Source organism: Pelodiscus sinensis, chromosome 12 (genome assembly GCF_049634645.1).
Source record: "Pelodiscus sinensis isolate JC-2024 chromosome 12, ASM4963464v1, whole genome shotgun sequence".
NCBI lineage: Eukaryota > Metazoa > Chordata > Testudines > Trionychidae > Pelodiscus > Pelodiscus sinensis.
In genome coordinates, this window is record NC_134722.1 from 2,493,556 (window position 1) to 2,516,456 (window position 22,901).

The window sequence follows — 22,901 nt, forward strand, 5'->3', positions numbered from 1 at the left end:
GAGGGGACCCAGTCCTGAGGGGGGAGTAGCCACCCACCTGGCACAGCAGCTGTTCACCCAGCCCAACCCGGCTAAGGAGCCTCCCCGAGAGGCTGAGCCTTGGGTGCGAGGGGCCCCGGCAGGGCTACAGGCCCAGGCTGGAAGATGGGGGCAGCCAGAACCCCTGGCAACTCGGCCCTGCCCCAGGCCCCTCACCGCCTCTCCGGGCTGGCAGGAGGGGACTGAGCGAAGCAGAGCGGGTCCCCTGAGCAGTGGGACACCCTTTGCCGCGGGGCGGCTGGCACAGCGACACGGGGCCAGGTGCACAAACACCGTTTATTGGAACATGCAAAGCCAAGCCCCGGGACGCAGCCTCCGCGCGCAGCGTCGGGCAGGGCCTGGCCCACGGGCGGGTGACTTCCAGAGCCGCGCTGGGGGAGGACACGGCTGTGGGCGTGGGCCACGGCTGGCGCCCGGAGGAGAGTCACATGGCAGGGGCCTGATAAAATCCCGCGGGGAGGGAGGGCGGGTGAGGCTGGATGGACGGCCCTGCCCGGCTGGACCACTCCGAACAGGCGGAGGAGGGAGCGGAAATGGGGGCGTGGGCCCATGGCTGGGGCCCATGGCTTAAGAAGGGGCGTGGGGCTGGCTCCCCCCAGAGCTGCCCTCCTGCACCACCTGCTCCTGGGCCCGGCTGGCATTTCTGCCAGAGTCTGGGGGTGAGAGGGGCCAGCAGCCGCTTGTTCCTCCCCGTGCCCAAGTCTAGCCTGGACCTTCCCCTCCTAGGCCGGCAGGGGGGAGAGAAAGGGAGGGACTTAGAGAGCAGGACGTGGGGTCCCCAGCCGGGAAAGGGGCCCCAGCGGAGCCCACCCATCCCAGCTGGTGGGGGCTAAGGGCGGACCCTGCTCGAGAGCCCGTCACCAGGGCTGCCTCAAATCGTCCCCTCCCGGGCCAGGGCCTGCAGGTCGGCTGGCGAGCCGGCGCACAGCACCGCGTGGGAGACGCTCCCCTTCTCCAGCAGCGCGGCCACCGCCGCGCCCACCTCCAGGTGACTCACGTAGCCGGGGCGCCCGGGGTCCTGGGCCACCACCCCCATGTTAATCTTCAGCTGCAGAAGAAAGGGGGGAGGTTACTGCTGGCTGGCCGGGAGGCGGACGGGGCAGCCGCCCTCATGGGGGTCACCCCCCCAGACCTGCCCCATGCAGCCAGGACCCCCTGAGTAGGGGCTGGTGGACACCGGAAGGGGCCAGGCTGCCCTCTGCCGAGCGACAGGAGACACCAGCCTCCCAGTAGCCCAGCTCAGCAGCACTAGGCCGGCCTGGGACACCGGCCTGGCTGGGCTCTGGCCCAGGCACCTTCGTTCAGGACGCGAGGGGCTCTGTGCCCCCCCCGGGCCGGGGCACTGACCTCGTTCAGCTTGCAGGGCACGTCGGGGTACTCCTCGCGGACCACCCGGCAGAAGGCCAGCACGCTGGCGGCTCCCAGCGTCAGGAACCCGGTGCCCGGCATGAGGAGACGTTCGCCGGCCCCGCCTGAAACAGAGCGCCCGTTGGCAGCCCGGGGAGGAGGAGCTGTCCGGGCCCGGCGGGCGGGGCGGGGCTCTGCGTGGCCGGATGCAGGGGCCGGCGTCTCCCCTCACCTGTGATGAAGGTGTAAGAGCCGCCGGGGTTCTCCCGCACCAGGGGGAAGAAGGCTTTCCAGGCCGCGAAGGTGCTCAGCAGCAGCGTTTCCAGCACCTGGGCAGGGGAGGATGTAGGTCAGTCCAGGCCTTTCCTTCCTGCAGCCTCCCCCTGCCCGTCTCATCCCTCCGGTGCAGGCTGCAGGCCGGCGTCCCTGGGCCCACTGGGACGGCGCTGCCCTTTGGGGACGTGCAGAACTCCCCTGGCCACTCCGAGCCCGCAGCTTTCATCTCCGCCCCGCCCTGGCATGCGCCTGGCTCAGGGCCGTTCCCTCCCCCGGGGCCGGGTCTTGTCTCCACAGCCCTTCCAGCAGCGGCTCAGCGCCTCGCACACACCCCCCCACCCTGCGAGGGTGGTGCTACCCGGCTCCGGTTTTACCAGAGCCTGGCCTAGCCCCCTCCGCGTCCCCGCCAGCCCTCCCTGCGGACTGGCTGCTGCCTCCTCCCCAGAGCCAGCTGCCTCGCCTGTCGGCACCCACCCGGGTCAGCTCCTGCAGCGTCTGAGTGTGGGGGGGGCCTCCCTGCCACCAGCTGAAGCCCAGAGCCGACACCACGTCCGTGACCTTCCCAACGCTCTTCAGCAGGGCTCCCTTGGCGGCCTCCGCGCCTTCCTCGGACCCTGGAGGATTTCAGCAGTGAGCGCGAGCCCCTGGCGCCGGGCCCACCCCTGTGAGGGCCAGGGGCCGAGACCGGCCCGCGGTGGAACCCAGCCCCGAGGGCTCCGTGCCAGCAGCTCCTGGCTGGTGGCATCTCTCCCCCTCCAGATCATGGGCCCTGCCGGCTGGGGAGCGAGTCTGCCCAGGAGCCGGGAGCCCAGGCTGCCAGCTGGCCCTTGTCTGGGCATACCAGCCCTAGTGGAGCTGGCTGTGCCAAAAGGCTCCTCCTACCAAGGACCAGCTGGCTTGAGCCATGGGCAAGGCAGGCTGGGACCGGCAGCGCCTCGGTCTGCGTCGCTGGGTGGGAGCTGCCCCTTTGTCACGGGTCACGCTGGCCCCTGACCCTCTGGCACCCCCAGCCTGCAGCCAGGCTCGTCTCTGCCTCCAGCCCAGCTGCTCTGCCCCCACCTTCCCCCAGCGGGGAGGGGACCGAACGCCAGCTGCCCTCCTGGACATGAGAGGGGGGCCCCGCGCCGGGCCGGGCTCCTGGCCTCTCCGCCCGCCGGAGCAAGGCCTGCAATACGGTCTCCCAGGAGGGGCAGCCTGACGCCCAGGCCTCACCCACGTCTCCGAGGAGCGTGTGCAGACGGTCCCGGGTCGGCGCGGGCACGAAGCTTTTCAGTTTCTCCAGCCTGGCTCCGTCGCGGGAGACGACGGCGACTTGGAAGCCTGGGGGCGAGAGGGGCTCGGGGAGACGCTGGCTGGAAGGGAGCTCGCAAGCTCGGCCCCTCGCCCGCCAGCCCAGACAGAGCCTCTGCCGCCCCCCCCAGCATCGCTGGGTGAGCAGGGAGGGGCTGCGGCGTGGCACGCTGGCTCCGCCCCCTCTGTGTCATCTCCCCGGCCTCGTGGCCCAAGACCACAGGGCAGATCACTGGCGTGGACCTTGAGCTGCCCCACATCTCCCAGAGCCGGGGGGTACGGGCACACCCCGCTGTGCCAGCACCACGCTGCTCCCACCAACCCCCGCCGCAGGCTTCGGGGTGCCCGGCTGGCATGGCGCTGCCAGGAGCACACACCAGAGCCAGCTCCCCCACCCCGCCCCCATGGCTCTCCCGGCAAGCCCAGGGCTGGAACCGGAGCCACTCATCCGGGCCCCCCGCCGACACAGCCACGGCTCTGCCCGCGCTGTCCCCAGCCACCCCCCACCCGTGGATCTGGACGGAGCCTTCCCTGCCTGAAACTAGCCCTTGGCGGGAGGGTGCTGGCATCCGAGATCTGTGGGGCAAAGGGCCCCGGAGCCAGGCTGCCGGGGGCGGGGGACGCGGGCCTGGCAGCGGTTCAGGCAGGTACGTCTGAAGGGAGTGGGCCTGGTTTCCGCCTGCTCTGGCTTCGCAGGGCACGTGTCCTTCCCAGTAGCAGCACCGGAGAGCTGGGCACACGCCGCCGGCACAGGAGACGGACGAGGGGCGCCTCCCGGCTCGGCAGCTGGCTCGGGCAGGCGACAGGCTCAGCCAGGCAGAGGCGGCACCGTGTACCAGTGCACGGGGGCAAGGGGCCAAGGGCAGCCACCCAGTGCGGGCAGAACCCCCCACCGGCTCTGCCAGGGCACACGCCCCTCTGAGCTGGGAGTGCGTGCCCAGGCCAGCCCCTGCCCTTTGCTCGCTAGGGCGGGGCAGGCGAGACAGGCTGGGCTGAGCAACACAACGGGGCAGCCGGCACCCCCAGCAGGTTTCCCCTCGCTCCTGCTGGGCGGGGGCCTTTCCCCACCCAGCCCCCGCTGCCTGGCCAGGACATGGCAGCTCGGCAGCCTGTTCCTGTCCCCGAGCCAAGTGTCTGCAGCCCTCCAGGAGCTGTCAGAGGCTGGGGCTCGGTGGGAGGGAGCTATGGGTCAGCAGCTGGGGTCTAGGGCGAGGCTCTGCTCACCCCAGGGGTGTTCCAGCCGCTGGAAGGACCCCAGAGCCAAGGAGCTGGCATCACAGCCAGGGCGAAGCCCACGCCAGCCCGTATGCCGCCATGGTGGGAAAACAAAGCAAACTAAGTCCCCAGTGTCACCGCTGCCCGACGCCCCTACCTCTCTCCAGCAGCGCCCTCACGATCCCGGACCCCACCGTGCCAGCCCCTCCGAGCACCACCACGACTCGCTCCGAGGCAGACATCCCGGCGCTAATGGCAGAGCCAAGCCACGGCCAGCCACCAACCAGCCTGTGCCCGTCCCAGGCAGGGAAATAAGTAGGGAAGTGCATTCCTAGCTCCACCCCCATCTCCCCTGGCCACACCCACTGCCCACTTAGCCCCACCTCCTGCATCTGCCTCCCCCCCCTTTGCCTCCTGCCTCAGGGCTGCTCCCTTAGTTCCAACTCAGTGGCCTGAGACAAACACCCTGCACAGGCCGAGTGCCTTGGGCAGCCATAAGCATCCGAGTGACAGGCTCCCTCGCCGGTCGCTGGGGGACCCCCCCGCCCCCAGCTCCGGTCTGCCTGGTCCGGGCCAGCCCTTCCCTCGGCCCTACCCCCTGCCGAGAGCCATGGCTAGCCAGGCCCTGCCCCTCGCTCCCTCTGCCCGCCTCGGTGGGCTCCTCGCGCGCCCCGGTGCCCGGAGCCAGCGCCGTGTGCGGCTGCAGATTGCCAGGGCCCCCTGCTCTCGGCTGTTCCTCACTGCCCGCTCCCTCCTCTGCCTCCGTCTCCACCTCCCTCTGGGAGTGCCCAGGGAGCCGCTCCTCGTGTGCGCCTGACGTCTCTTCGCCCGGGCCTGCTCCCAGATGCTCCCCGGCACGCCCACGGCTCCCTCCTGGCAGGGCAGCCTGGGCCCTCCCTGCTGCCTGGGTCTGCCAGCGGGCGGGGGCAAATCGGGGGGGGGGGTGGTGATTCCTTTACACTGAGGCTGCCCTGTTGCCTCCTTTGTTCTCCGCTCTCCTCAGGCCACAGACCTGCCTGGGGCTCCCGTTCCTCCCTTCGCACGGTGGCTCCCGTCTCCCTGGCTCCGCGCTCCTCTGGCTCGCCCCTCTCTGCGTGGGACACAGCCGGCTCCGCTTCCCTCACTGTTAGGGCTTGTCTTGCACACGAGGCGCAGCCCGGAGCCAGCTCCATCGCCTCCCCTGCCCAGCCTGAGCCTGCCTGCTTCAGCCTTCCCACCGCGCCCCAGTCCCTTCATCTCGCCGTGGGGCTGTGCGCCACCTCTGTGACGTGCCCCCCGCCTGCCCCACGGCCTGCCCCCCTCCTACGCACAGAGCAGCACCGTCACCTGCCCATAGGTGGCCATGGGCTTGCCTGGGCTCCAGGGCCCAGCTCAAAACGGCCCAGCCAACCTCCTGGCTCCTCTTCTGGCTCCGGCCCCCTCCTCTCTGCCTGCCGCCGGCCCTCGGAGAGCCCTCTCCGGCCCTCGAGGATCTCTGCCACCTCTTTGCACCCTTGTGGGCCCCTCTGCTGCAGCGCACTCAGGGGGAGGGGGACAGTGTAAGCCCTTGCCCCCCAGGCATGGGGTCAGCAAGCCATGTGTTGGGGGGAGGGAATCTGTCTATTGGAGGTCGGCTCTGCGGGTCCTGGAGCCAGATTGGCCCCCTCCATAACCCCTCTCCAGTGGGCACAGCTCCCGGCCCGGGTGCTCGGCTCCATGGGCTGGCTCTAGCACCGGGTGCTGGAACCAGGAGCAGGCCCACTGGTGCCAGGCTGGCTGAGGGTCCCCAGCTGGCCAAGGCTGGGCGGGGAGGGGCTGCAAGGCACTTGCGTCTCCCCTGTGCTGAGAGCGTTTCCCGCCTTCCACCGGCGACCAAACACCAGCCCCGCTGCAGGGCGGGCGTGGGGTGGTAGGACGGCGGCTTCCGGGCTGCAGAGCCCCTGGGACGAGGGGGGGCATCAGCTGGCGAGGCAGGATGTGGGTGCCCTAGGGAGCCCCTGGCCGGCTGGGCATTACCAGTGGGGCCAGTGGTTTCCTGCCCTCCCCAAGTGGGGGTGTCCTGGGGTGGGCTGGGGGCTCCGCCCAGGGGTCGGGTGGGATGGGGGGCAGAAGCCTCTGGGTGCCCCGAGTGTGGGGGCTCTGGGTGGGGGAGGGGAGTCTGGGCATGGGGGGAGCGGGTGGGGGTCCCCAGGAGAGGCGGGGGGGTGTCCTGGGGTGGGCTGGGGGCTCTGCCCAGGGGTCGGGTGGGATGGGGGGCAGAAGCCTCTGGGTGCCCCGAGTGTGGGGGCTCTGGGTGGGGGAGGGGAGTCTGGGCATGGGGGGAGCGGGTGGGGGTTCCCCGGGAGAGGCGGGGGGTGTCTGGGGTGGTCATGGGGGTCTCTGCCTGGGGGGCCCAGGAGGGCACGTGGGAGGGGCAGGAGGGTACCCGGGGGGGCCAAGTGGGGGCGCCCAGGGGACGGGCATGCGGGGGGTCGCTGTGCGGGTCTCGGGCCAGGCCCCGCCGCCCGGCCCGGCAGGGGCAGGGTTAACGCCCAGTGGGCGGGGCTTCTTGCAGCCCCACCCCTCGACATGTGACGTGTCCTGGCCCGAGGGGCGGGGCGAGAGGAACCGGAAGTTGGTGCCCGGCGGAGGAGCGGGGGGAGCCCAGGCGGGCAGGTGAGCGCGCCCCCCCCCCCCCACGTGCCGGGACAGCCCCGGGGCAGAGGCTCGGGGGGGGTTAGGGTGGCCCCAGGCTGAGCCGGGCTCTGGGGGGGGGGGTTAGAGTGGGGCAGGGTGGCCCCAGGCTGAGCCGGGCTCTGGGGGGGGGGTTAGAGTGGGGCAGGGTGGCCCCAGGCGGAGCCGGGCTCTGGGGGGGGGGGTTAGAGTGGGGCAGGGTGGCCCCAGGCTGAGCCGGGCTCTGGGGGGGGGGGTTAGAGTGGGGCAGGGTGGCCCCAGGCTGAGCCGGGCTCTGGGGGGGGGGTTAGAGTGGGGCAGGGTGGCCCCAGGCTGAGCCGGGCTCTGGGGGGGGGGGGTTAGAGTGGGGCAGGGTGGCCCCAGGCTGAGCCGGGCTCTGGGGGGGGGGGGTTAGAGTGGGGCAGGGTGGCCCCCAGGCTGAGCCGGGCTCTGGGGGGGGGGGGGGTTAGAGTGGGGCAGGGTGGCCCCCAGGCTGAGCCGGGCTCTGGGGGGGGGGGTTAGTGTGGGGCAGGGTGGCCCCAGGCTGAGCCGGGCTCTGGGGGGGGGGTTAGTGTGGGGCAGGGTGGCCCCAGGCTGAGCCGGGCTCTGGGGGGGGGGTTAGAGTGGGGCAGGGTGGCCCCAGGCTGAGCCGGGCTCTGGGGGGGGGGGTTAGAGTGGGGCAGGGTGGCCCCAGGCTGAGCCGGGCTCTGGGGGGGGGGGGTTAGAGTGGGGCAGGGTGGCCCCAGGCTGAGCCGGGCTCTGGGGGGGGGGTTAGAGTGGGGCAGGGTGGCCCCAGGCTGAGCTGGGCTCTCGGGGGGTGGTTAAAATGGGGCAGGGTGGCCCATCTTGGGACTTTCCGGTGGCACTGGGGCCCTGCCATGCCCGGGCCCTGAGCCGCTCTCCTGGCTCTAGGATGGGCCCCAGCGCCGCGCTGCAGCTGGAGTACAGGAGGTGTGTGGAAGGGGATTTCCGCAGGGGCCGCGCGGGGGTCTGCGCTGACCCGGCCCTGAGGGCGTCGCTGCGGCAGCGCCTGCTGGAGGAGCCGGAGCTGCACCGCGCGCTGCAGAACGACGCCTTCGCCACGCTCGCCAGCAGCCTGCGAGGACAGGACGACCTGCCCCAGGCGCTCCGGGGGCTGGCCCGGGCCTTTGAGGTGCTTGAGCTGGCCGCTGTCAATCTGCACCTCTTCCCTTGGCGGAGGGAGTTCAGCACCGTCAAGGTGAGTGGCGGTGCCGGACGGGGACCGGTTAGCGGGCCGGGGTCATTCCCAGGACGTCAGCTCGGGTGCAAACCCCCCGGGAACAGAACCCTTGGAGCAGTCCCTGGTGATGACGCTGGAATTGATTAAAGAGCTTCCCTGTAATGGCAGAGGCCTGGTCTAGCCACTGGTCGGGGAGGGGCCTGGCCGCGCCCACGCTCTGCCCCCAGAGTGCCTATTGGGGGCGGAGTGTTGCTGCCCCCAGCCTCGCCGTGCTCCTGGCTGGGGAGGCTGGCACCACCTCCTCCCCTCCTGACAGGTGTGTGCCTGCTTCCCACACACGCCCCTTCCTTCTCTTCTGCCCCACCTCTTCCCAGCCCCAGGGGGCAGGGCCTCAGCAGAGGGGCAGGGCTGTAGTGGGGGTGGGGGCCTGCCTTCCCCCAGCTGCACCAATCGCCCCTGCTGGAAACCCTCCCCGTGTCTGTCTGGCTTCAAGCGAGTAGGGGCAGAGACGCTTGTCTCTGGGCTGAGTCACCGGCACAGGGTTGTCAGGCCTTCCAGTCCACGGATCTTAGCAAAGTCTTGGGGTGCCACAGAAATCAGCTTGCGGCTCAGGGCTGCACAGACCTGGGTGGTTAGATGGGCGGGGGGGGGGGGGGAGGGCACCACAGGGCTGCACTTGCCCTAATCTAACTCTGCTGCCTTCCTGGGAATTGAATTGCCTGGCGTTCTCAAGCAGGCAGTGCTGCATGGAGTGTGACACACACACACACACACACACACACACACACACACACACCCACCCACCCACCCACCCACCCCCCCCCGCCCCCCCCCGGAGGCTAATGGTGGCTGCAGGGACCACAGTTTGGGCTGTTGGGGGGTGGGGAGCTGAGAATCCAAGGTGCTCTCAGGCAGCCATGGGCTAGGTGCTGCTGACAGGGTGACTCATTGCGTCAGCGACTGTGTGGCGGAGCCAAGGGAGCTGAGATCACCTGGTGAGTCTGGCTGGGGCCCAGCGCCGGGCTCAGCACATCACACCGCGCTTGTGTTGCAGATGTTCTCCGGGGTGTACGTGCACTCCCTGCAGGCGGCGCTGGCGGACACGGACATCGCCAGGAGCTTCCGCAGGATGGGCTACGTTCGGCGAGACGACCAGCATCTCGTGGTGTCCTGCCCTCCCCCGGCTGCTGAGCTTGTCCAAGCTGCTTGTGGCTTCTTTGCAGCGAGGGTGGAGTGCGAGATCCTGGGGGAGATCCTTCGGAAGCTGGGGCCGTGCCGAGTGTCTGCTGAAGACCTGCTCCAGGTGCGGAGGGGCACCAGGGCCCTGGATGACTGTGTGGAGAAGCTGCAGGGTGTTGCCGGATGGCCGACAGGCAGGGGCCCTGGGGCCCAGGGCTGTGATGAAAGCGTTGATCTCTACAGGGATGAGCTGGAAAACCCAGAGGATTTGGTCGACCCCATGGAAGCCAGGCTGCACTCTTCCCATTGGGGTTTGTCCTCCTGGGAGCAGCCCAGGCCTCCCATCCGGGAACAAAGCCCCCCTCTGTGGAGCAAGCCTGTTGGAGGACGTTATCCTGAGGATCTCCGGGGAAACAAGGGAAGGTTCTGGGACAAGTGGGGGGCTACTGAATCTGGCTGGGAGCAGCCTTATAGAAACGGGCCCGACCCAGAGGCTGCCTCTTTCTCTTTCATGTCCTGGAGAAAGGAGCTTAGCAGGGGAAGTGACTCGGTCTCTCCTGAGCGTGCCGGGCGCACGAGCCCTTTTGACAGTGCGGTGCTGGAGCCACTGCAGGCAGCAAGCTGCCTCCAGCCCTGCTCTGCTGGCACAGCTGTGCCCTCAGCGGGCAGAGTGGCCCACAGCTGGTCCGAGACTGCAGAGAGACCCTGGGAGCCGCCACCTGGTGCCGCAGGGCTAGAGGGCAGCAGTGGGGAAGTGCCGGAGCCACCGTGCTACCAGCTGCATTCGTGCCTGAGCCGAGGTGCCCTCCCCTCGTACTGCTGTGCCACGTGCTATCTGCTCCACGCCCGGGGCTGCGAGGCCGTGCAGGCCTGCCGGGGCAGCCACCACATGCAGGAGCTGCAGAGCGAGACCCAGAAGCGGATGTGGTTGCAGAGGACTGAGGTGGACATGCTGCTGAACAAAGGCTCTGGCGCTCGTCCCTAGCTCCAGAACAGGTTGCCTTCCCCGCGCCTGCAAATGCTGTGGGACGTGCCAACCAAATCCTACCTCGGGGTAGCATCGGGAGTTGTCCGATGCCACTGGACCTGTCCTAGAGGCCTGCTCCCTCCTGCCCCCACCCACTACAGCAGTGCTCTGTAGACTCGCCCCACACCCTCCCCCGTTGTCGCTTACTATCCCCCCTCAAGTCCTGTGAGCTAGTTCAGGGATCAGCCTCCGCTGTGTCCGTCCTGCCTGCGTAGGAAGGGCTCTAGCTTCCCTCTGCTCTGCCAGGACAGCAGGGAACTCAGGGGAAGAAGTGTCTGGATTCAGGCTGGGCCCTGGCCCCAGGCTCGTGGGTCAGGAGGAGTGGCACATACATCTGCCCCTTACTCTCCCGTCCCGCCTGGCTCAGCTGCACAGGGAGTGACTGCTCTGCTCTTGTTCGGCAGTCGCCTCCTGGGACCAGACCTTGCCTCACGAGCAGCGGTGCTTAGGGTTCTCCAGAATCCAGGATTGCTGGGACCTTGGAGGAAGGGTCACACTTCACGCTCGGGCTGCCATGCCTTAGGGTCCGGCTCTGCAGATTCACTTACCATCGCCCCACGGCTCAGCTCTGGACTCCCGTCCTCGGCCTGGGCATTGCTTGTGCCTTTCCTGGGAAGGTGCTGAGTGCTTGGGTGGGAGCAGAGCGGCTGTCTCGCATGGCAGGGGTTGAGCAGAGCTCCCGGAAAGGACAGCCAATCCCTCCCTCCCCTGGAAACCCCAAGGCTGCCTGTTGGACCCAGGAATGCCACAAAGGGAGCTGCCTGCTGGCTCATGCTCAGGGAGGGGATGTCCCCAGTTCCAGGGTAAGCTGGCTGGGATCAGTCCCAGCAGCCAGGAACTGAACACCTGCTCCAGGCCATATCCAATGGTGATGGGTTCTGTCTCTTCCCGGGGAAGGGAAGTGCACAGGGGCATGGCACCCCGCCCTTTCGGCTGGGTAAGGCCCCCTTCCCACCTCTGCTCCCACTGGCCCCTCACCCCATGTCTGCTCTACTCACACCAACCAGCTGTGTCTGGCACCTCCACTCTTACCTAATAAAGTGTTGCTTGCTAGCCCAGTATTCTGGCTTCAGGAGGGGGGGGGAGCCAGGTGCAGCAGCGTTAGCTCAGCCCCTGCCTGCTGGTTCCACCTGCCCATTAGCGGTGGCTCTTGCTTCAGGCTGTCATGCCCTTAGTGGGGTGGCACTCTCGTTGAGGTGCTCCAGGAGATGCGCGGTAGGGGGAAGCTGTGTCGTCTGTGGTGGGCGCAGTCACAGGACCACAAGCCTAGCCGGGCGCACTCAGGCCCCTGCAGGGGTGGAATTAAGGCAGGTGGCAGTGCAGGAGGCAGTGATAGTGCTAGAGTGCACTGGCCAAGGGAGCGCAGGAAGTCCTGCCCCTCACCTGCAGCGGGGGCTGCCTATCCCTGAGGCTCCAGCTGCTCAGTGGGGGGAGATCTCAGGCTGCCGGACTGTGCTTCCAGGACTCTGCTCTCCCCCTCCACCCAAGGGGCCCGCTCTGGCTGAGCAACGCTACATGAAGAGCAGCCAGTCCCGCCTGGGATTAACAAGCCAGCTGGCCAGGAGACACTAAACCCCTTTTATTGAATAACCACAAGGAACAAAGAACCAAGGGCCAGTGTGCGCGGGGAGCGGGGCAATGCCCAACGTGCAGCATCCAGCTCAGGTGGGACAATTATCGTGAGGGAGGGGGGATTGTGGCACGTGGTCGCTGGGGGTAGAGAGAGACGAAGCGTGAGTGTGACAGCGTGTGTGCACTGGCTGCTGCTGGGTACGATTCCGAGAGAAGTCACGGGCTGTCTCAAAGGGAAACCTCCCGAGTCACTTACCATCCATGCGTCAGCCCAGAGCAGCTCTACTGTGGCCCCCCTTGCTCTGCAGAGATGGCAGGCTGGGGGACACCCTGACTTCAGCGCTCCCTGAAATTGCAGGAGAATCCTGGGAGCAGCTCGGCTGAGGGACAGAGCAAGGTGGGGGGGGGGGGAGAGAACAGCTGGACGCAGGCTGCCAGCTGTAAGCATGCATGCTCTACTACTCAGCTGGGCGGGCCAGAGAGAAATGCTTGGCAGGCTGGATCCAGCCCCCAGGCCTGATTTGCCCAGCCCTGTTCCAGCTTGTAACAACCCAGCAGCCATCTGTGGTTGGCTGGCCCTCCTTGTCTCTCGCTGCCCATAGGAATGTGTTCAGATGCTGCCCTTTCCTTGGGGCTTCTGCCTGCAAGCAGGATCCAGCTCCCGGGCCTGGTGATAAGCCAGCCGCTATGAAGGATGTGACCGTCCGTGGGTGGAGGAGGGTGCAGGATTAATACGGCCTCTGCCCTGGTACAAAGAAGACAGACCAGCCTGTCCCTAGAGCACGTCTCCAGCAGCTGCATTTGAAGGGGAGTTCGGGGAACCACCTCCTTCTCCGAGGCAGCGCCGGACCTCCCAGCCTGAGAATACCAACGGGGCAAGAGAAGCTTGTGGTGCGTCCGCTTGGGGTCCCGCAGCAGCTGCTTACAAATCCTCCATCCGCTCCCAGCACCTTCCCATCCTCCGCTTTGGATGTTCCCGCAGCTTTGAAGCCTTCAAGAGAAGAACAGAGACGGAGGCTGGATCCAGGGCAGTGGGCAGGAGAAAGGCTTTCAGGGGGCTTTGGGCATGAGCTCAAACAGGAAAAACGACACTTCTCAGGGATCAGCTCCTGGGACTGGCGTGGCGGCTCAGGGGGAGCAGAAGCCTTCCAGGGTGAGAGTAGAGCCGTGGCTGGGGAGCCTGGCCTCTCTCCTGGCATGTATCTGGGAAAACTGGCTCCAGTCTGTTGCAAGCAAACCTGAGACTCCTGGGCTAGACAGAGAAGCAGGGCAGTCCCTTATGCTTTGGCCTCTAGTCTTGTCCCCATGACAACCCCCTGCCAGCTGTGACAATCACAGCCCAGGAGGGGGTAGTGTTGCGGGTGAGGAGCATGCACAGGGCCGCGGCAGCGGCACTGGCAGAGCTGGGATGGGGCTTGTGCCCTTCACTCTCCTGAGCCCCCGGCTCGAGACGCTTAGCGGCCCGTCGGGTGACGGGGTCCCTGCTGGTCCGTCGCCAGGGCCCGGCAATGGTTCTTACCCGGCGGGATGTGCCGCCTCAGGGCTTGCTGCGCTTGGCCTGGCTCTCCGCGCCGCCGGGAGCAGCTCTCTTGTTGCGATGGTGGGGGAAGGTGGGCATGAGCTCCGGCTCACAGGCTGGAGAGAAGGGGAGAGGGACTGAGTCTCAGGAGCGCCGGCTCACTCTCAGGAGCGGCTGACTCTGAGCCGCACAGGGAATCACTTACGCAAGGGCTTTTCTTTGAAGTAGGAGCTCTCCAGGCAGTCTCCTGCCGTCGCCCTGGGGAGGCAACACAGGGGATAGGAAAAGTCCATCATCTCCCACAAACACCCCCTCAGGAAACCCCTGAGTGCGACCTTCCCATCACGCTGTGCCCTGCCGGCCTGCTGCTTTCCTGGCCAAAGCGCAGTATCTCCCATGCTGGGCTCTTTCAGCATAATCCCCGAGGCCCTGCCTGCCCCAAGGCATCTGACCCGTGCTACCCTGTCCCACAGCAATGAAACAGGAACTGGCACCCTGCCCTCTCTCGCACAGCTGGCCTTGCGCTTTGCCTTGATCTGCTCAAGCCTCGGGAAGCAGCTGGCTACAAACGTAAATGAGCCCTCAGCTGGGGCTTCCTGGAAGCTGACAGCTCTCCACACATTGCAGCCTGCCCTGGCAGGAGCCGCACCCACCCCACACACTGCAGAGCCCAGGCCCATCGCGCCATGGCCCGTGCTGGGCTGCAGGTGGCTCTTTACCTCTTCTTGGGGTCGTACATGAAGAGGAAGTTGAGCAGGCGCAGCCCAGCCTCCGACAGCCACGGAAACTTGTGCTTGAGGTTATTGTACGGCTGTTTCCGCAGGGTGTACTGGCTCACCAGGGGCAGCTTGGAAAAGCCCTGAGGGGAGAGGGAAGCGCAGGTCAGGGTCAGGGAAAGGCGAGGCAGGGCAGGGCATGCAGAGCGAGCACTTACCGGCCAGATGTTTTCATTGGGCGTCCCTAGCAGCTGCACTATCAGGTCGATCTGCTGGATCTCCGAGCTGCCTGGGAGTAATGGCTTGTGGGCCAGCAATTCCGCGAGGATACATCCCACTGCCCTGGGGAAAGAACAGGCCTCCTGGGTTAGTAGGAAGCAGGCAGACAAATCCCCCGCATCAGACTCCTCCTTTGCCCCCAGCAGCAGACCCTTCTGTTGCTGTGGGCGCACCTTGGCCCGGACTCCGCGGGAGACAGTGATGCCGATGTGCACAGTGCTTCCGGAAGTCCTGAGCTCTCGCCCTGACCCCCGTCAGTCCCATGGCCGTCCCCCAGCAAGTGCTGCACATTCCCGGCAAGAGCGTTCCTCTCCAATATGAGATCCCCTTACCACATATCTATGCCCGTGGTCTGGGTTGTCGTTCCCAGCAGCAGCTCCGGGGCTCGGTACCTGCACGACATAAGCAAAGGACAGAAGCTACTCAGAGAGGGACCACGCTGCTTTCAGGCAAAGCCAGGCCCAACGCCGGGACAGCGAGGTACCACAGCTGGGGACATGCACCAGCACAAGAGGGACAGGTCAGAGCCAGAAGTCTGCTTCTGCACGCGGGCCGTGCGATACGAAGGGAGCAGGTTACAGGCACCTGATTCACACTAGCCTCAAGCAACTGAGCATGAACCCGCCGTGTGACGCTATAGCAAAAAGTGCTAATGTTAGCCTCGGGGGTACACATAGGGAGAAGCGAAAGGGAAGCTAATCTTGCCTCTGTGCAGTATTAGTGAGACCAAGACCAGCCTTTTGCACCCAGGTCACTTTTTCACAGGATGCTGAAACACTGGAGAGTGCAGAAGTCACAAAAAACTTGAGGACTGGAGAAAATGCCTTGCAATGAGGGGCTTACAAAGCTTGATCTGTTCAGTTTATCTCAGGGTGTTCACCCCCCCCCCCCTTCTCAGCACTGCTGCCTGGATGGTTTCTCAGACAGCTCTGAATGGGGGACAGGCCCATATGCCCCAATAGCACTGGGAGGGGCGTGTGGCGTCCTAGGGCCAGAGTTTAGGAAGAAGCGACAGCCTGAGGATTGCGGTGTGATGGAAGGCGCTGAACTCACGGTTGATGTGAAGAGGTCAGGGACCAGAGCCCCCAGGAGAGGAAGCCTTGCAGGAATTACAAATTGGTGGGGCTCCCAAAACATGTCCCAGATGCTTCCCAGTCTGGGTGTCTTGGTCACCTAGACTGACTGTAGGTCTCACCCACAGGGTTCACAGTAGGGTGACTCACCCAGGACTAGGCACAGCCTACTCACCAGAGGGTGACGACTTTAGGCGTCATTGGTTTTAGTGGTACCCCATGAGCCCGAGCTAGCCCAAAATCCGCTGCAAAAGAGAAGATTCAAGGTCAAAAAGCAGGCCAGCTACTGCCCATGCCTCTGCATTACAAAGTGAGGAGAGAGCCAGAGCATCTGTGGAGTAGGGATGTGAATGGTTAACGGGTGATTCTTACCGGTTCCAGTTAACCAGCTGGGCTGGAGCGGCCCCCTGCCCACCCACCCCTTTAATAAGTAAACCAGTTACACGTCATGTTGAACCAGTTAACCAATTCAATGGGATTTTACATCCCTACTGTGGAGCTGTGTTAGCAAAGGGGACAAGCAGTCATGAGGGACGCTCACCTATCTTCACGCAGCCTTTGTCGGTCATGAGCAGGTTAGACACTTTTAGATCCCTGCATCAGAAAGAAGCCAGTTACTGATGTTGTGTTAGGCCATTCCGTGCAGGTCAAGAGGGTCTCCCTCTGCCCCACTGAGAGCCAAGTGTGACAGGGCATTTGCCCTGCACTGGCCTTTTAAGGGCAAAACACCAGCCCTGAGTGAGGGCTGCAAGCCAAGCCCCAGCTGAGGCAGTTCTGCTAACGAGAGCCCAGCTGGGGGTTATGTAAAGAGGGACTCCTGGAGGTGGGGGAAGAGAGAACTTGCTGCTCTGGATAGAGCAGTAGGGCCCTGACTTCCAGGGAAGCGGGTGGTTTCCTGGAGGTAGAGCAGTGCTGAGGAAGGAAGGCAGGAAGGCAGGCAGGCAGGCAGGCAGGCAGGGCTGGGGAGGCTCTGGCCAAGCAAGTTCCCAGGCTACAGGCCTGAAGCTACTGGGGCGGCAAAGGGCAGCCATGGTAGGCAGGGGCAGCGGGTCCACACCCCTTGGCCAGTGATGAGTGGCCATGACAGACTGCAATTTGCCCCTGAGGCGGGGGCTAGATGGAGACTGGCAGTGGGTCACTGAGGCAAGGTGGGTCGGTCCAGGGGAACTGGGTGTTCCCTTGGAGGAGAACAGGGTGCCCTGGGGAAAGGAGGATAAACACCCACCCCCAGAAGGGGGGGCTCAGACACTAGCATAGGCATAGCTGGAGGGCAGCATCCTGAAGAGAACACCATGGTCAAAGAGAAACCCGGGGAGACACCAGCCTGCTAGAGGGAGGCGTCCAGCGAGCCAAACCAGCTAATTCCCAGGACTGCCGGCAGGAGGTGCTATGGTGGTGAGCATACCAAGCTAACAGCCCAAGTGGCACAACTAGCTCCCAATGTCTAGTCTGTTACCCAGTGGACCCTCCTCCCCATACAATCTCTTTACCCACAGGGCCTTTCGCTCTGCCCTTACCTATGGATGATGAAGTTCTCATGAAGATACTGAAGGCCCTTGAGTACCTGTAAGATGATACACTTCACCTGTGAACGTAGGGAGACACGGTTAGCAAGACAGCATCCCATTACCACTTCACCTGTATCTGCACAGATACCTGCCCACATCCCCCTGGTATCTTAGTGCCTTCCAGTCGGGCATTAAGCAATGTGACTAGCAGTTGCTGATAGCTTATGTCCTGGTTCATTTTGTGCAGAAGCTCAAGGCCATGGCAAAGCTATGCACCCTAGTCTGGAGCTCATGGCCCAAAGCATTGTAGCAAAGGGGTGGTCTATCTGCAGTGATGCTCACAGGGTTTAACGCAGGCAACAGGCAATGCCCCATATCACTGAGAGCCGGGGGGGAGTGATTATTCTAGCCCAGTGGTCTCCAACCTTTTTAAGCACGAGATCACTTTTTGAATTTAAGTGCAATCCAAGATCTACTTCAATATAAATACCCTTGTCCCTTCTCCGAAGCCCCACCCCTGCTCACTCCACCCTCCCTCTCTTGCCCATCCTCCCTCACTTTCATCAGGCTAGGGCAGAGGGTTGGGGTGCAGGCTCTGGTCTTGGATTAAGGGATCTGGAGTGCAAGAGGGGCTCTGAGCTGCTCTTGGGGCAAGCAGTTGGGATGTAGGGGGGGTTCTAGGTGCAGGCTCTGGGACAGTGTTTGGATGCAGGGGTGCTCGGGGCTTGGAGTGCAGGAGGGGGTTAATGACTGGGGTAAGAGTTCACGCTGGGGGCTCCAGCAGGGTCCTGCCTATCTCTGCTCCTGGGGTGGTGGTGCAGTGGGGCTCAGGCAGGCTCACCCCTGCCCTGGCCCTGTACCACTCTCAAAAGCAACCAGCAAATTTTCTCCATCCCAAGTCCTGTTGTGCCCCCTCTCTGCTCCGCGGAGAAAGGATACAGAGTGGGAGGGGGCACCCTGACATCAGCATCCTCCTGTCCCTTCCCTACCCTGCACAGAAAGCAGGAGGCTCCTCAAGGGAAGGGGCAGATCCAAGGCAAAGGGCAGGAGATGCACAGCAGTGTGAGGAAGGGCAGTCGAAGTGCCAGCACTTGGCAGCCTCTTGGCCAAACCAGTCAGGATCCCCTGCCAGCGGCTCCAAGATCTACCAGTCGATCCCGATCGACTGGTTGGTGACCACTGTTCTAGCCAATGCAAGGCAGGAAACAGAGGCCGCCAAGTTATGATTAACTCAAGTCCCGTGACCTGATGACTGACAGCCAATTTACAGACTGGCGCTGTCTCCCAGCAGCCACCACCAACTCCCCCAAGCACTGGACGCTACCGACGCAAACGGCCGCCATGCCCTGGGCCAACACCTATGAGACAATGCTGCAACAACAATTGGAGACACACTGGAATCTGGATCCTCGGTGGTAGGCTGCTTGCATTGGTTAGAGCCACAGCACTCTCTTGCTGCGGGGAGTGGTAATGCACCGGCACAAGGACTTTTACCTGCGCCTCAGAAAAGGGCGTCTGCATGTTCTCGAGAAGGCTGGCGAGATCCTGCTCACAGTAACCCATCACCAGGAAAATACTGCAGGAGACACACACCACGGTCAGTCGCCTCGCTGCAGTTCCACTGTGCTGACCACCCCACCGGTCACCCAACTACCATTCCTGCCAAGGGCAGGGAGAGTACTGTGCCACATGGCATGAATGGGGTAGGGAAGAGAGGACATATCACCTCCTCTGTAAGGGAGGGCAGGTGCAGAGCCAAGTACTATGGGACTGTCACCTCTCCAGATGGTTTCCCACAACAACCTCCTTCAACTCCACGATATTGGGGTGCCGTAGCTTCAGAAGCAGGGTGATTTCCCGCAGGCTGCTGATGGGGATTCCTGCAGAGAATGGCATGAGTCCCACATTAGAACTCCCCCTTGAATCCCCTGATCTGAGGCCCTGATATGGCTGTGCTGTGCAAACCACATTTCTGAAGAAGGGCTTTAAGAGAGCCCTCCCACCTCTAAAATCCCAGCTTTAGCACAGAGCTTGCTAGGAAGAGCAACTTCCCTGCTCCTCTCCTCTTACCATCTTTCTCCTTGTCCATCCGCACCTTCTTTAGTGCCACAATCTCATCCGTCTGGGTATCTCGAGCACGGTCTGAAACCGTAACACACACCATATGGTCAGGAAACACCAAACTCTGCCTCACAGCAAAGGCAATGCCTGACCCACCATAGTCAATGGTTCACTTGGTGACCAGTGTCAGTTAGGGATGCGACAGCATACAGGTGTAGACAGTTAACCGATGAGCCTGGGCTCGTTGGTTAATCTTCACAGTTACATGCAGGGCTCCCTGCATGCTGCTGCCTCTGTATCAGAGGCAGCAGCACAGGGGAGCGGGGGAAGGAGACAGGTAGGAGCTGGTGCTCATGGGGAGCCCATCAGAGGCAACAGCCTAGGGGGCGGGGAGACAGGCAGCTCCGTGGGAGTCAGTGTTCAGGGGGAGCTGCCTGCCCTCCACCCTTGCATGAAAAATTCAGTGGTTACACGTTACCTGAACACACACATTTTAACATCTCTATTGACCATCACCTCAACACTGTGGGGCTTATGGTGAATCCTCCCCCCAACTGATGTCTTCATCAGTGCGAAACAGACAAGATCCTGAAAAACGGGTGTAGCTGCCCTTCCACCTGTGCCACTGAGTATTTTCCAGTCATGAGACATTGGGCCATGAGATGTTGCTGTCAGCACCCCCCTCTCTCTCACACACACTCTGCTGGAAGCAAACTGGCTCCTGCTACTGAAGCCTGCAGCACTTACACACGATGCCATAGGTCCCTTCTCCAATTCGATTCAGCTTCTCAAACTCCTTCACGCTCCGGCACCTTCCCAGCTGAAAGCAGAGAGCCATCATGTCAGACCAGCCACCTCTGCATCACAGCCCTTCTGGGCCTCCTCTCCAGAGCAGCCTGGGGGCAGCATTCAGTGATTAAGGCTTATGGTTTTCATTGTGAAGTTAGTTTTATCTGGCACTCCCCAGAAGCTGGACTAAGTCACTGCTGCTAGACTGGCGCACAGCTTGGAACAGCCACATGATAGAGACACTGCTGGAAGGTGCTCAGCTCCTAGAGCGACGATGAGCATAGTCTAAGCACTATAGGCTAGCACAGCTATGGGACAGCATTTTAGTGGCAAATGTAAAAGCTTTAGAAAGGCCCAGGGCATCATGCTACAAGCACAGAATTAGTGTAACACTCACAGGACCATTAGGCTATGGATACATCGGCAAGATTTTGCACAAAAGTGCCTGCTTTTGCACAAAACCTTGCCGCCTGTCTATACTGGCCGCGAGTATTTGCACAAGAACAGTGACGTTCTACTGTACGAAATCAGTGCTTCTTGCACAAATACTCTGATGTGCCCGCTCAGGGATAAGTTCTCTTGCGCAAGAGGCCAGTGTAGACAGGTAACATCAATTTCTTGCACAAGAAAGCCCGATGGCTAAAATGGCCATTGGAGCTTTCTTGTGCAAGACAGCGTCTACACTGGCACGGATGCTTTTGCGCAAAAGCAAATCTTTTGCACAAAGGCACCTGCCAGTATAGACGCTCTCTTGCACAAATACTTTTAACGGAAAAACGTTTTGTTAAAAGTATTTGCGCAAAATCATGCCGGTGTAGACGCAGCCTTGCGTTAAAGAGTATTTGTGCAAAATCTTGCCAATATAGATGTAGTCCACCTGTTCGGACACTGGAACAGCGCCACTGATTTGCTTTGTGAAACGTGAACGCAATCTGCCACTCACCAGCTACCCCTGGGCTGTGCCCAGCATCTGGCCAGCTGTTCTCAAGTGGGTCTGCAAGCACACCCCTCCCTCATTCCTGTGCAGCGTTTCCACCCCTGCGCGTGCCACGGGAACTGAATCCATGAGCAGACTTCTGCCTGGAGGTCTGCACCTGTCCCCGTGCGGGTCACCCCACACCCAGGGGCTGCAGATGCAAAGTGCATCCAGATGTGGGGGGGGCACTTCTGCGTGTCCCTGCTCCCAGGGCCTGGCCTGGGCTTTCCCATGGCGAGGCTCTCGGGACCCCACCTGGGAGCACCCCCCCCCCTTCATTCTGCCCCTCCCCCCAAACCCCTCCCCCCACTCCTGCCCCCTCCCGCGGCCCCCAGGCCTGCCTCAGCCCTTTCCCGCGCGCGAGGGGGCGGGGCTCACCCTGTCCTCGCGGGGCACCGGGAAGAAGCCCCCCCCGCGGAGGCGCTTGAGCCGCAGCACCTCGGGCTCCGGCTCGGGACCAGCGGCCTCCGCCATGACACGGGGAAGGGGAGGGCGGAGCCTCGCGCTCGGCTACTGCGCATGCGCACCCGCTGCCGCTCGGCCCGCCCTCCCCTCAGAGTCCCTAGCGACGGTTACTAGGGCAAGGCTGCTGGGGCACGTGGGGCCTGCAGCGCTCACCCAGGCCCGGACACCCCCCGTGACCCCGCCCCGCCTCCTCCCGGCCGAGCCCCTCCCCCCCCGCCCGGACCCCGCCCCCCGCGACCGCCCCTCCTGCGGGAGAGTGACACCGGCACGAGCATGGACAGCGGGGGGCGGGGGGGGGGTGAAGGTGCGGGGTCCGAACGGGGCGGGGGGGATGGAGGTGCGGGGGCGGGGAGGGGGCGGGGGGGAGGAGGGGGTGCGGGGTCTGGACGGGGCGGGGGGGAGGAGGGGGTGCGGGGTCTGGACGGGGCGGGGGGGCGATGGGGATGCGGGGTCCGGACGGGGCGGGGGGGGATGGGGGTGCGGGGTCCGGACGGGGCGGGGGGGGGGATGGGGGTGCGGGGTCTGCGCAGGGCGGGGAGGGGGGGGATGGGGGTGCGGGGTCGGGGCGGGGGGGGGATGGGGGTGCGAGGTCCGGACGGGGCGGGGGGGGGGATGGGGGTGCGGGGTCTGCGCAGGGCGGGGAGCGACTGGGGTGGAGCTGTAGGGTCTGGGCAGGAGGGAAAGGGGGGGCACGAGCTTTTGCGTGGCTCACAACACCGAACCCCAAGCATGGCCTCGTGCTGCTCCTGTTGGCCCTGGAGCAGCAGGGAAAGCCCCCAGGAAGCACGTCCCTGCGCTGCCCTTCCCCAGCTGAGGGAGGGGCAGTTGTCTCGCACGCAGCAGCTTCTAACTGCGCTTCTTCCCCACAGGCTGGTTTCGGTGGGGACCCTTGGGGCTTTCTCCCCCCTCCCGGAATATTTGCTGAAATATTGGAATTTCTGGGACATTTCATTGGTTTAAGGGGACAACGGGAGAGAATATTTGAAATCGGGACGTATGGTCGGCGTTCTTATGACTCAGCACGGCGTGCAGGGGCATGCCTGTGAAGAGAAGGCTTCCAGGCAGAGGTGAAAGTAACAGACATTTCCTACGGATACCGCCCTGTCACAACCCAGGTCCCTGCCAGCTCTTTACAAAGCTCTGTGACGGGGTGTGCATACCCCACTCTAGAGCAGGAGGGGTAAAAACCCGGTGGCTACGTCTAGACTGGCATGATTTTCCGCAAATGCTTTTAACGGAAAAGCTTTTCCGTTAAAAGCATTTGCGGAAAAGAGCGTCTAGATTGGCACAGATGCTTTTGAGCAAAAGCATCTGTGCCAATCTAGACGCACTTTTGCGCAAAACAAATCTGAGCTGTCTACACTGGCCCTTTTGCGCAAAAGGACTTTTGCCCGAACAAGAGCAGCATAGTATTTCCACAAGAAGCACTGATTTCTTACGTGTGATCGTCAGTGTTCTTGCGGAAATTCAAGCAGCCAGTGTAGACAGCTGGCAAGTTTTTCCGCAAAAGCATTTGCTTTTGCAGTAAAACTTGCCAGTCTAGACACAGCCGGTGGGTGGAGGAAGTCCCACCCCTTTAACCAGGCTGGGCATGTTCCATGTGCTGCAGCAGCATAAAAGAGAGCAGCTCAGTCTGGGCTGGCCAGTGAATGGGGAAGGATCTCCATCCAATGATGCTGAGCTGCAACAGCCAACAACCCAGGCAGTGGGAACCGGAGTCCTAGGAGACTGTCGCTAC

The 22,901-nt window shown here is 63.7% G+C and overlaps 3 protein-coding genes across 6 annotated transcripts; 1 reads left to right on the top strand and 2 right to left on the bottom strand.

The window, feature by feature from the left end:
- Positions 1-297: 297 nt before the first annotated feature.
- LOC142831031 (L-fucose dehydrogenase-like) lies at positions 298-4,945 on the bottom strand. Of its 2 annotated transcripts, XM_075939826.1 has the most exons (6): positions 4,325-4,928; positions 2,875-2,982; positions 2,137-2,276; positions 1,619-1,715; positions 1,387-1,511; positions 298-1,087 (listed from the first exon to the last, which is right to left on the bottom strand). In XM_075939826.1, the coding sequence occupies exons 1-6, from the start codon at positions 4,557-4,559 to the stop codon at positions 911-913; spliced, it is 882 nt and encodes a 293-aa protein (XP_075795941.1). In that variant the 5' UTR covers positions 4,560-4,928; the 3' UTR covers positions 298-910. The 2 variants fall into 2 exon arrangements, with proteins under 2 accessions (XP_075795941.1, XP_075795942.1); XM_075939827.1 differs by lacking the exon at positions 2,875-2,982 and having other exon boundaries at positions 4,325-4,945.
- Positions 4,946-6,718: 1,773 nt separating this feature from the next.
- On the top strand, positions 6,719-11,258 carry SPATA2L (spermatogenesis associated 2 like). Of its 2 annotated transcripts, XM_075939828.1 has the most exons (3): positions 6,719-6,801; positions 7,711-8,017; positions 9,054-11,258. In XM_075939828.1, the coding sequence occupies exons 2-3, from the start codon at positions 7,712-7,714 to the stop codon at positions 10,161-10,163; spliced, it is 1,416 nt and encodes a 471-aa protein (XP_075795943.1). In that variant the 5' UTR covers positions 6,719-6,801; position 7,711; the 3' UTR covers positions 10,164-11,258. The 2 variants fall into 2 exon arrangements, with proteins under 2 accessions (XP_075795943.1, XP_075795944.1); XM_075939829.1 differs by lacking the exon at positions 6,719-6,801 and having other exon boundaries at positions 7,570-8,017.
- Positions 11,259-11,764: 506 nt separating this feature from the next.
- Positions 11,765-21,234, bottom strand: CDK10 (cyclin dependent kinase 10). Of its 2 annotated transcripts, none has more exons than XM_075939830.1 (14): positions 21,077-21,234; positions 19,681-19,753; positions 18,943-19,014; positions 18,650-18,752; positions 18,367-18,448; positions 16,882-16,949; positions 15,906-15,958; positions 15,540-15,609; positions 14,624-14,683; positions 14,231-14,354; positions 14,016-14,155; positions 13,502-13,554; positions 13,297-13,412; positions 11,765-12,768 (listed from the first exon to the last, which is right to left on the bottom strand). In XM_075939830.1, the coding sequence occupies exons 1-13, from the start codon at positions 21,170-21,172 to the stop codon at positions 13,315-13,317; spliced, it is 1,092 nt and encodes a 363-aa protein (XP_075795945.1). In that variant the 5' UTR covers positions 21,173-21,234; the 3' UTR covers positions 11,765-12,768; positions 13,297-13,314. The 2 variants fall into 2 exon arrangements, with proteins under 2 accessions (XP_075795945.1, XP_075795947.1); XM_075939832.1 differs by having other exon boundaries at positions 19,681-19,829; positions 21,077-21,205.
- Positions 21,235-22,901: the final 1,667 nt, after the last annotated feature.